Genomic DNA, 13,012 nt, shown 5'->3' with positions numbered 1-13,012 from the left:
AGTATGTCATGTATATATAACAAGGAACAGGATGCCTACCTGGCTGGTGTGCACAGCTTCTTCTCCAGGTTTATATGAGAGAGAGAGGTGGAGATCACAGACTTCTCAGCCTTTGTCATTTACAAGGGCAACTTATTTTTATTTTCCAGACTTGTGTCACTATCTGTTTCCTTCATTCCCCACCCTGATCTTCTCACACAAACTCTGGGTTTCTTCCTCTGCTCATCTTATTTCAATAAACCAAGATGCTAGGAGAGGAGCCAAGTCTGAAATCACATGCTCAGTGATGTTTTGTTACTGGGGCCCACTGGACGCAGCTGAACCTCTTTTCGGGTTAGTGGATTCTCGCTGAGCACACCGTCACAGACTACACCTCCAGCCTGCGTTCATGTATTCAGTACTTTGCCTTGGCTTCACTAGAGGGTGCTGTCGTGCAGGGTTGTTAGAGGTGAACGTTTTCTGGTCTTAAATGGACCAGATGATCTGTATTTGGAAAGGAAACAGACTTTCCAAGTGATAAGTTCAAATAGCATCAGTCATTTCCCTTTTTTGGTCCCATTTTTAAAGCTGAACAAACCGAGGCTCAGAGAAGTGGAGTGCATTGCCCGAGGTCACAGTTAGTGGGAGAGCTGGCCGGGCAGTCCCCTCGCACTGTCCCTGCGGCTCTCCGTGTCTGTCTTTACCCCGTGTGCATCACGTCCTATAATCACACTTCAAAGGATGAGTCCTCTAAGGTTCCTGTTCTTGGCACGAGGATAAAGTGAATGTATATGTGCCTCTGCTCCTGGAGGATGGGGAACTTGTGTTCCTTTCATTATTGTACGTAGTGTGGGGGAAGTAAAGTCATGCACATCATTCAGTAGCCACACATTTTATTTTTATTTTTTCATAAGGATGAAGAGGAAGAAATCAAACTGGAGATAAATATGCTAAAGAAATACTCTCATCACAGAAACATTGCAACATATTATGGTGCTTTCATCAAAAAGAGCCCTCCAGGACATGATGACCAACTCTGGGTAGGTGGATGTTTCCTGAGTATTTGTGGGCATTCCATTTGCTTGAATTGTAAGGGCATGGTGGGGGTGGGGGTGGGGGAAAGGGAGGGAAGAAAAACAATAAAGAGGGGCAGTAAGTAGCTGGCAGGTTCTAAAGGCTTCCTTGGCCTGTATCTCTGGGTTGACTGTATGCTGGTTGTTTATTTTGATGTTGATTTCACATTGCATGGAAAAAAGTTAACTTTGTGTTTCAGGAATAAAATGGCAGCATCTAGAAGGAATGTAACCAAATAGCAAGGAAATTAGGAGCTTGAAAGCAATACAATAAAAACTTTATTTATGGGAACAAAATTAATTTGAAAGCTCAGTAAATTGAGCTTACCACTTGGAAATGAGAGACAGATCTCAAGAAACAAACTTCTGTCAGTAGCTTATTAATAATATTAATGATAATAGTTAAAACAAATTCCAGGGAAATTTCTGGAATTGACACATTCAACCTTACCTCTTTTTGAGCACATTTATATTCAAGATAATGACCTGGAGATACCATCAGATCTGTGGCTATCACATTATTTAAGCTTATAAAGCAGGAAGATAGTTTAATACTTTTTGTATCAGTATTTTTAAAAGGCCATTACAGAAAACATTTGCAAAATTAAGTAGAAGGGAAAAAATTTACCGTTACTATTGCCCAAATCAGATCATAGTTAAAATTTTAGAATAGTTCAATTCAGTTTATTTTCTGGGTACTTTAAACATACCATTGTGATCATATTGTTCAAACATTTAGATACTGTAAATATTGCATTAAAAATTGTATAACTGCTTAAAAATACCATTTTTATTCACATTAGACCCAGTTAATATAAAATATAATAGTTTGAGGATCATAATGTGAAAAATAGGATGTTTTTGAGGTAAAATGAAAAAGAATGTTTGGGAATATTTGAGTCAGATATTTGGTAATTGGGTAGTGATGAAGAGCAAAGTGGTCCTCCTGTGCCCATGTGCTTCTGAGAGAGAATGAGCACTTCAGAATTGCTGCACTTGGGTGTGCTGTAGAATACCAGACACTGTCAGTCTCCTGGACCAAATATACGGAGCGAATACACTGGACTGTGAAATGAGCTTTCAGTTATTTAGGTGCCTCCAAATTATTATGAATTATTGAGGAGCATCACGTTTCTAGGTCTTTAGAAAAGAGAGGGCATGGCGGTTAAACTGGTTTTCCCAATTTCTCCAAGATATGTTGCTCACCTTGTGTCTTGTCTGCCCTATAGCTTGTTATGGAGTTCTGTGGGGCTGGGTCCATTACAGACCTTGTGAAGAACACCAAAGGGAACACACTCAAAGAAGACTGGATCACTTACATCTCCAGAGAAATCCTGAGGGTAAGGAAAGTGGGTGGCTACAGTGCTCCAACTCATGATCCTGTGCTTCCGTTTTCATTTTCCCAGCCCCAAGTACTTCTTTGCATTACTTATACCTGTATAGATTATTCTCTTTGACAGCCAAGGGTTCTGTATATCTAGCTAGCTTTGATAATTTTAAGCTACATCATGATTTGGCTCTGGCAAGTATGTAAAGAAGGTGGACTTAAATAAAAAAAGCATTTCTGAATTTACTTTCCATGGCATCATGACATACCTATTGGCAGCTTTCCTTTGAGTTAAAAGGAAATCAGAGTGGAAGGGAAGAGAAATAATCTCCAACTATTGTTTTTAAAGGAATTCTGTGTATAAGCTTATAAGTCAATACTAATGGTGCTGAATGCTGGTTTTCAAAATCACCTTGAAGTCTTTGTCATTAGCTACTAGAATCTGTTACAATATTTATGAAGAAAAGTTCGAATGTTTAATATTATTTACAGCCATTTGAAAAGCTGGCTAACGATCTTAGAGTAAGTTTCTGAACTGCTATTTTAGCAGCTTTTAAATGGTTCTTTTGAGTAGTAAAGCAATATTGACAGCACAGGCATAGTGTTTCTAGGATTTCGTATTTGAGCAGTGCATGTAGGATATTACCAGTGAGTCTCTTCATTTGGCCATCACAGTTTTTCTCTCTACTTCATCCCTGAATTACACACGGACATTACTTGGTTGCATTTCATTTACCTACCACATTTAAAAAAAAAGATTATGAAGTTAAATTGAAGCCCAATTCTTATGCTTCCCACACTAATAAAAAAACTTAAAGTAACTAATAAGTTATTTTAATTTTTTTAATAAGTAAAGTTATCCCACTTTTTATATTTAAGATTCATAGAGGATTGCAGGTTTAAAAACTGCCATCTAGACTTGCTAGAGAAACGTTTAATTTTTTCTATTTAGATATTTATGTAGTCTTTGAAAATAGGCAATTCCCCTAAGAAGACCAGTTGTGGGGGGTGGGGTAGGGTGACAGGAGAACCATCTTTTTATAAACACTTGCAAATGTCATTAAAATGTCAGGATCTTTTATGACTATTATAGAAAGCAGAGCCTAAATGTGGGAAACTAAGCTTCCTCCCCTATACTCCTTTAAAGGAAGTCAGGTACTGGGCCAGATGCATTTATTCTATTAACAACTAAAACTGTTTAGCATGGTAGGCAGCGTAGAACATTGGTTGAGTGGTTGGAGACTAGCATAAGTCAGACCTGGGTTTGAGTCCTACCTCTGCTGCTTACCTATAGCGCACCCTAAGTTATTCAACTTTCAGGACTTACTTTCTCCTCATCTATACATACCAACCCTTTGAAATTACTTTTGTTAGGAGAATTCAATGAGTTAGTGTATATTAATCATTTAATGTAACGTGTGGATACATAGCTACCTATCAGTAAATATTAATTGTTGTCATTATTCTTTGTTTTAAACACCCACTCCCCAGCCATACACATCCCCACCCACGCACCCACACCCCTACTTTTCTAGTATATAATTCCAGTATGGGATATCTCAAGCAGAGAACTAGCTTTTAGCATAATGTCCTAGGCATCAAATGTATTTCAGCCTTCAAAGACATCAAAGACAACTTAAATGTGTTTCTATACCCAGGTAAGCATTGTTTACCTATCATATGTAATATGTACCTTTAGCCATTTTACCATCAGTAATTTCCAGTAACATTTAAAAGAAGCCCAAGTTGTTTGACGCCTCTAAGCCAACTTGAGTGTGGTACATGAATGAACATCTTTTTGAGACGTAGCAAATCTTTCTCACCTCACTGGGCATCTGAAACACGAGCTTCCTTCGCCTACATTTCATCTAGAATGGGAGTTTTTCCTTGTGACAAAAGTTTAAATTAACCAAAAACAAGCAAATGCCTCAGGGAGAGTTCGTGTGTCATGCAGTAGTGTGTGTTCATTATAGGGGTTACTAAGAGTCGGCTTTGGTAAAGAGAAAGCAGGATGATAAGCTGGAGGTAAGGTCTCATGAGAAAGGAATGCAGCCACCCCCAGACAGATAAGCTGCGTTCTCAAAGATGGTTGGGGTTAAACAATTTCTGTGGTGGCAGAACCTTTCCTCATTTCTCACTAGATGTTGGATTTAGACATTATGATCATTATGATCAGACCCTTCGAATGGGGAGGGTCCTAAGCAGGTAGGCCCCAGCCAATAGAGAAGTGCTTTTTGGAGTCTGCACACTGTTACCCTCTGGACCACAAGGCTTAGCAGCAGGCCTGCATGTTCTTTTCAGCCCACTTCCATGTTCACATTCCACATGGCAGTATCTTCATATTGAATATGGGAACTTAGAGCTTTCTGTAACCAATACTGTATGACAGCCTTTGACTGCTCTTTTATTCTGTGACCATGCATAATACAGAGTTAAGGGAAAAATGTTTCCTAGTTTAGAAACACTGATGCATTTGCTCGAGGATAGGTCCTTCGCTGAGTATTTGGACTTGGCATCTCTGCTAAGGAAGGATAATTGTGGCCTAATTTCTGGTATGGGATTAGTTGAACACACATACACTCCCAGGTACTTCATGGAAGAAAAATGTACTTATTTTTCAGAATAATCGTATAACGTTGTTGCAGAGCTGCTAGACACACCTTAATTCCCTGTAGAAGCAGTGATCCTGTAGCAGTATAGACAGGAAAACAAGCATTGTTCCATACATTTACTGCTAGTAATGAACAAGAGTGCATGCAAGCCACATTTGTTGGACAAGATGTGGGTGCTTATGTTTGTTGTTAAGATAGTCCTGTAAAAGTTTAAGAAGAGGTTGTGCAAGTTAGAGAGCAAAAATGAACTGAAATAATAGAAATAGGAATTACGAAGAATTGGGAAGTTAGCTTTTGTGTCTCTCCTTTCGCTGTTTGAAGTTATACCATGCTGAGAAGAGGTGCTTTGTTCCTAACTATAGCAATAAGGTACCATATATTTTTAGTGCTTTTTTCTCTAGTCAGTGCTTTGTGATATAATACCGCACATCCTGTGTTGTGAAAAATAAACAGAGCCGTCAAATAAGCTCTGCTCTGTTTCATAGACAGACCAGTAAATGAATGTTTTGAAACCCCCTATGTTAGAAAAATTAGTATTCTAGAGGAGCTGTTGTTTTTAATTCATATCTTACAAAGTAATGATAACAATAAAACCCCATGAAAAAAGAATAAACAGGAAAAATCAAATAACCCTTACTTATAATCTGCCCTTTTTGGATTGAGACATTTTAGAGTAAATAGGTTGCTTGTATCTTAAGGAGGCGAGCTGTATATTTGGCTTCTCTAGCTAAGGACAGAATAAGTAAATGAGTTGTGAGAATGATGCATTGCTGTCTCTTGGACTATATTTGGATGCAAGATGTGTTTTTGTTCTTCCACCACCTCTCGTAAGAGACAAGCTTTTGGGCCTCATTCCAGATACAAGGTCATCAAAAAGTGTTATATGCCCAGTAGGTTTGTTTCCTTGGGAAAGAAAGATATTTTATTTGAACACAAGGCTCTTTTGACCGCACAATCGTTTTATGCTTGGGATGGAGGTGGGATCAGAGTGAGACACTGTCTCAAAAAAAAAAACAGAAAAAGAAAAAGAAAAAAGAAGAACAGGAATAGGTCTGGGCCTGGTGGCTCATGCCTGTAATCCCAGCACTTTGGAAGACCAAGGGGGGAAGATCACTTGAGGTCAGGAGTTGGAGACTGGCCTGGCCAACAAGGTGAAACCCCGTCTCCACTAAAAATACAAAAAAATTATCTGAGCGTGGTGGTGTATTCTCGTCATTCAGCTACTTGAGAGGCTGAGGCAGTAGAATCGCTTGAACGCGGGAGGTAGAGGTTGCAGTGAGCCTAGATCGCACCACTGCACGCCAGCCTGGGTGACACAGCCAGATTCTGTCTCAAAAAAAAAAAAAAAAGAGAAATAACCTGCCTGAGAGAAAACACCTACCATTTACATTTGGGGATTTCCCAGTGAAACAGCCCAGCCAGAGAACTGTAAGTGAAGTGCACCAACCAATAAGCCTCACCTACCCTCACAGAATTTCCACTCTTAATGACAAATGGATAGCCAAGGATCACCAGACATTTGAGAAATGCTTCTCACATGAACCACAAAGATTAAAGTAAAAGGTAGTTGGTGAGGGGGAGAGAAATAGGCAAAGAGCAAAAACAAACAAAAAAACCAATAGAATTAACATCCTTAAAGAGCTAAGGATAGATATTGCACCCAAGAGACAAGAACAAGAGGTTATAGACAAAATTTTTGACAAGAGGGCTCTTAGGAATTAAAAATGTGAGAGCAGATATGTAGAAGTCAATAAAAGAGTTAGAAAATAACATCAGGAAATATCACAAACATAGAACAATAACCGAGAAAAAAGGATGAAACAAGATTTTTAAAATATTAGCAAATGACCAGGTGTGGTCGCTAATGCCCGTAATTCCAGCACTTTGGGAGGCCAAGGTGGGCTGATTGCTTGAGCTCAGGTGTTCAAGACCAGCCTGGGCAACATGGCAAAACCCCATCTCTACTAAAAATACAAAAATTAGCCTGGCGTGGTGGCGCATGCCCATCTTCCCAGCTACTCAGGAGGCTGAGGCCAAAGGATCACTTAAGCTCAGGAGGCAGAAGTTGCAGTGAGACGAGATTGCATCACTGCACTCCAGCCTGATGACAGAGTGACCCTATCTCAAAAAAATAAAAAAATAATAAACAAACAGCCAATAAGTTCAGATAGTCCAATATCTGGAAGGGACTTCAAGAATGAATAAACAAGAGAAAAGTGAGGAAAAGAAATGAAGCAAACCATCATAAGAGACAACTTCTGGAATGGAAGGATGTGCGTTTGTAGATGGAGAGGGTTCACCAAGCGCCCAGAGCTAGGGAGGAATGACAATTCAGGGGTCACAGGAAATCTCAGAACACCAAGGACACAGAAAATCTCAACAGCTTCCAATAAGTTAAAGGAAGAAAAAAAAAAAAGACACAGTCAAAGCCTTGGGGAAAGACTGGGAATCAGAGTGGGTCAGACTCCTTGTCAGTGACCACCAGAAGACAAGGATTATACATCTTCAAATTCTAGGGGAAATGGCTTCAAACTAAAATTCTACATCCAAGCAATCACCATCAGTCTAGGGTGAGGGTAGAATAAAATCTCAAAAAACTTTACCTTCCTGTCCCCATTTTTCTTTTAAGGACAGATATACTCCACTACATGAGGGAATGCTTGAAGCAGATGCAAGCCTAGGGTCCAGGCATGGGAAGGCGTTGCCCATGCTGGAGGCTAGGGCTGTCTTGCAGTGACAGTGACCTGCAGGCCTGGAGTGCTATTGAATTGAAACTGACCCAATAGTCCCATAGACAGATTTTTGTTTGTTTTGTTTCGGATAAACATAGGAATTGACCCTTCTGATGCTAAAGCTTGAAATTTATATTTGTTTTATCTAAGTTCCTTCCCTGGGAAAAGACCCTCAGACCTCTCAAAAAATAGTATCAAACAACTGCAACTCACCAGATCATTGCATCAGCCAATGAGATGCCAGACCCCTCATTCATCACAATTGTTTCCTTACCCCTCCCTAGTTCCTGTTTTCCTACACATTGTTACTTTTCTTCCCTGCTATGTAAACCCCTAATTTTAGTCCATCAGGGAGGTGGATTTGAGACTGATCTCCCATTTCCTAGGCTGCAGCACCCAGTTAAAGCCTTCTTCCTTGGAAATAATCACTCAGTGATTGGTGTTCTGTTCCGTGAGCAGCAGGACCTAGACGGAACCCCTGGTATTTCCATAGCAGAATCACTCTGAAACAAGAGGACAGAGGGTTACAGGAGGGGTGTCCCCAAGGGAGAAAAAAAAATTGATAAATTACCTACTATGTTTGAATGTATGGAGAAGCAATTTACATTTTAGGAGAGTTATAAGAATGAAAATAAATTAGCAATTGGCACATAAAAATCTAAAAAGAAAAATTATCTTAGGAAAGCAAAAAAGAAAAAAAGTGTGGTATGAGAAAGAAAATGTAGTTAATTATATAGTATACCACATGGCTAAGCTTTGAATAGTATTTCCACAGTCATAGTAATATAAATACTGGTAACAATCGACCAAAGTATTTTTTACTTTATTTATATTGGGAGGGAAATTGTAGTGTATGAGAGCCAATTATTCTCTTCTGCAGAAGGAAGACAAAGGATAGTATTAAAGTAGAAAAATAAAGAAATAGCAGCATAAGCAAGTTATTTAAATATAGGAAGGCAAAAATCAAAATAAACAGCTGAACTAATTGAAACTGGTATTGCCTGTAGTGGGAATGGGGAGTAGAAAACTGGTACAGGAGCTGCTGCTTTTGTTACAAGCTTGTAAAATAATTTCACTTATTAATGTATCTGTCACTCTAAGAATTAGGATTTTCTAAAGAAAAGAAAAAAATAGGCTTGAGGGTATTTTTTTTTTTTTTTTTTTTTTGAGACAGAGCCTTGCTCTGTCACCTAGGCTGGAGTGCAATGGCGTGAGAGCAACAGCTCACTGCCGCTCTGCCTCCTGGGTTCAAGCGATTCATGTGCCTCAGCCTCCTGAGTAGCTGGGACTATAGGTGCACACCACCAGGCCCAGCTCATTTTTGTATTTTTGGTAGAGACACAGTTTCAAGATGTTGGCCAGGCTGGTCTCGAACTCCTGGCCTCAAGCGATCCGCCTGCCTCAGCCTCCCAAAGCGCTGGGATTATAGGCGTGAGCCACCGTGCCGTGGCTTGTGGACATCTTTTGGTGTCTGGAGACATGAGCACATTGAGTAATGTGGGATCTTAAGCATATCCAAACCCCTGTCCTGCTGGATGCAGCCACCCACAAGTCCCCAGAGTAGTCTAAGCCTCCTCAAGGACTCCAGTCTGCGTCTGGTTCCTCCTTCCAAGTTGTTGTAGAGGTCACTAACCAGAAAGACTGATTTCTCTTTGGTGGTTTATCCCCAGTAGCCAGAACACAGTATAGATGCAGTGCTATCTTTTTTAGCATGTGAAAGAAATGCATAGGTTGCCAGGCTAATTAACTAAATGTTATATTTAGCTGGGAAGATAACATAGCCCTAGTGTTTGGATTTATCAAAACAAATTCCAGATGGCACACAAGCCCCAGAGAGAGGGGCCATCTGGTAAGAAAAAGCAGGGCTCATTTTTTCTAAAGGTGAAAGGTAGTAAATGTCCACACTTTCTTTTTTTTTTTTTTTTTTGAGGTGGAGTCTTGCTCTGTCACCCAGGCTGGAGTGCAGTGGCATGATCTCGGCTCACTGCAACCTCTGCCTCCTGGGTTCAAGTGATTCTCCTGCCTCAGCCTCCTGAGTAGCTGGGATTATAGGCACCTGTCACCACACCTGGCTAATTTTTGTATTTTTAGTAGAGATGGGGTTTCACCATGTTGGCCAGGCTGGTCTTGAACTCCTGACCTCAGGTGATCCACCCACCTTGGCCTTTCAAAGTGCTGGGATTACAGGCGTGAGCCACCACGCTCGACCGTAAATGCCAAAACTTTCTATGGTGAAAATATATCTAGCTGTTGCTCTCCTGGAGGAGCAATCCTCAGCCTCATATCTTTGCTAATTCAAATACCTGTAACATTATGCTCTTTCAAATAACTGAATGATTAAGTATGGTGCGTATAAGTGATTAACACTTGGTGAGTATTGTAAGGTTTCAGCATATACCTGTTAAATATATTTTGTACAGTGACAGCTGAGGGCATTAATAACACCATTTAACAGACTCTACAATTACACAAATTCTTTGAGTATATAAACCAATAAAAACTGAAACTATTTTTTTCCAAAATGATTTAAGATGTTGCTGCCATTTTTTTATTTAGCTCAGCAGTGGTATTTTTAGTGTGTTTTCTGTTTGACAGGATGTTTCTTGCACATATTTTCTTCTCTCCGTATTCCCACTGTTCCTCTGAAACTAATCATTCCCTGCCTGTATTTATTCACCAGTTTCCCACTCCCCTCCCCCTGGCCCCACTTGCACACAACTGCCAGCTTAATCTTCTTTAAACATTGCACTGTTTGTATAACTTCCCAGCTCAAAAAACAGTCAATACCTCTCTGATGTCCAGAAGATAATGTGCAGGCTTCTGCTCACAGACACCCCAACCTCATCACCCAACTCCCTCAGTGTGAGTCCCCACACCCCAGGGCTGCAGCCAGGCTATCATCCCAAGAACTGGAGCTCTGTGCCCAACCTCAGTGCTTTGGCTGAGACCAGATCCTCTCTCTGCTGGGCCCTAACAGCCTTCTCCTTAAGGAGTCTGGGCCCTGCTCCATCTATCTTGAGCCGAATCTAAGATGATTCAGCATGAAGATGGGAACTGTGCCCACAGAGAGGCTTCTTGCTCGAGCCCACCTCCAGGTCTGTTTCCGGGGGGAGGTCATTAGCCCAGATTTTATGTGATGGGAACAGTTGGCTGTCCTTGGTGGTAAGCACAATAATAATGTCCCCTTACCCTACAATGTCTACAGCCTAATACCCAGAACCTGTGAATTTGTTAGATTACATGGCAAAAGAGACTTTGTGATTAAGTTAAGGATCTTGAGATGGGGAGATGATACTGGATTAGCCCAGTAGACCCAATGTGAACATAAGGGTCCTTATCAGAGCGAGGCAGGAGGGTCAGACTCAGAGAAGGCGATGTGAGGACAGAAGCAGAGGTCAGAGAGAAAGGGAGATTTTGAAGATGCTACAGGCTGGCTTTGAAGATGGAGGAGGGGGCTATAAGCAGAAGAATGCAGGCAGCCTCTGGAAACTGCAAGAAATGGATTCTCCCCCGCCCTCCAAAGGAGCCAGCCCTGCCAACACCTAACTTTAGCCTGACTCATAAGACTAACTGAGATGTCTGACGTCCAGAACTGTAAGACAAGAAATTTGTGTTGTTTTAAGCCACGAAATTTGTAGTAATTTGTTCCAGCATCACTAGGAAAATACTACACTCCCTTTGCAGACTCTCCTGGTTCCAGTCCTAGTAATCCTGGCCTGCACTCTGATGTATCTATTACCAGGCTTTCAGGCTGAGACCGATAAAGGCTAAAACCTGCGCAGTCCAATACATTCACCACCAGTCACATGCAACTATTTATAATTAAACTTAAACCAGCCATAATGGCTCACACCCGTAATCCCAGCACTTTGGAAGGCCGAGGTGGGAGGATTGCTTAAGCCCAGGAATTTGAGACCAGCCTGGACAACACAGTGAGACCGAGTCTCCACAAATAAAAAAATAATAGGGTGTGGTGGTGTGTACCTGTGGTCCCGGCTACTCAGAAGGCTGAAGTGGGAGGATTGTTTCAGCCTGGAAGGTCGAGGCTGCAATGAGCCATGGTCTTGCCACTGCACTCCAGCCTGGGTGATAGAGCAAGACTCCATCTCAAAATAATTTAATTAACTAACTAATTGGTGTAATTAAATTAAAAGAAAACATTCAGTTCCTCTGTTATGCTAGCCATATTTTCGGTGTTTAATAGCCACACGTGGGTAGTTGTTACCAAACTGGATAGTGAAGACAGAATAATTCCATCCTCTTGGAAAGTTCTATTGGACAGTGCTGGTTATAATGATATGGCGTGTACCACTAGTTTTTATAAGCCACTGAACCCATTTGAATAAGTCGAATGAAATGTCAAGTGGAAGCCAAATATGTTACAGAAACAAAGTCAGAAGTGCTTTTATGAATGCTTTTATGTCCTCCTTCTTTTTTCCTTTTTTTTTTTTTTTTTGAGATAGAGTCTCGCTCTGTCACCCAGTCTGGAGTGCAGTGGAGTGATCTCGGCTCACTGCAGCCTTATATATTCTTCTAAATAGGGAGTCCTGGTGTTTTTGGGTCCCAGGAATCAGTGTTAACTCAGACATGGTTTAAAAGCCCCTGAAGATATGGTTTCACCTTCCCCCACCAGGAGGCTGTAAATAGCATAAGTCTCTTGGGGGACCTCCCAGGCTTAGGAAACAGGGTTTAGAGGGGACTGATGTGAGCACACTGGAGTGCTTGGCCCTGGCCCAGGACTGCCGCCTGACACCAGAGAGCGCTTCTGGTCTGCTGTGTTGCTCAGAAAGTCTGTCCTTGGTAAGGTGATTCAAACATCTTCACCATTTTCTTCTAAGTTTGGATGTTTTCATTCGAACACTTTTCTTTTCTCTGTCACCCCAGCCGAAGTGCAGTGGCACGATTATGGTCCATTGCAGCCTTGACCTCCTACTTCAGCCCTCTGTGTAACTGGGACCACAGGTTCGCACCACCATGACCAGCTAATTTCTTTTTTTTTTTTTTTTTAATTTTTGGTAGAGATATGGTCTCGCTTTGTTGCCCAGGCTGGTCTCGAACTCCTGGGCTCAAGTGATCCACTCACCTTGGCCTCCCAAAGAGCTGGGAATAGAGGCATGAGCTAATGAACCCAGACATTTTCTTTAATTTGTCTGGTATTTGTCTGTATAATATGAGGTAGTGATCTAGGTTTATTTTCTTCAGTAGATAGCAAATGTCCTATCGTTTCCCCCCACTAACTTGAGATGCCACTTTGGTGATGTAAGTTCCCATGTATAAATGGATGTTTGT

At 41.1% G+C, this 13,012-nt stretch overlaps 1 protein-coding gene across 5 annotated transcripts in view; it reads left to right on the top strand.

The window, feature by feature from the left end:
• The window catches only part of LOC129028924 (mitogen-activated protein kinase kinase kinase kinase 4-like), a 178,990-nt gene that overhangs the window by 122,681 nt on the left and 43,297 nt on the right, over window positions 1–13,012 (top strand). For all 5 annotated transcript variants that reach the window (XM_054474377.2, XM_054474376.2, XM_054474378.2 and 2 more), the window contains exons 4-5: window positions 894–1,019; window positions 2,282–2,392. In XM_054474377.2, coding sequence (XP_054330352.1) covers window positions 894–1,019; window positions 2,282–2,392 — 237 coding nt within the window. The remainder of the gene's footprint in view (window positions 1–893; window positions 1,020–2,281; window positions 2,393–13,012) is intronic.

Source organism: Pongo pygmaeus, chromosome 12 (genome assembly GCF_028885625.2).
Source record: "Pongo pygmaeus isolate AG05252 chromosome 12, NHGRI_mPonPyg2-v2.0_pri, whole genome shotgun sequence".
NCBI classification, from domain to species: domain Eukaryota; kingdom Metazoa; phylum Chordata; class Mammalia; order Primates; family Hominidae; genus Pongo; species Pongo pygmaeus.
This window is presented reverse-complemented; position numbering and strand designations above follow the sequence as displayed.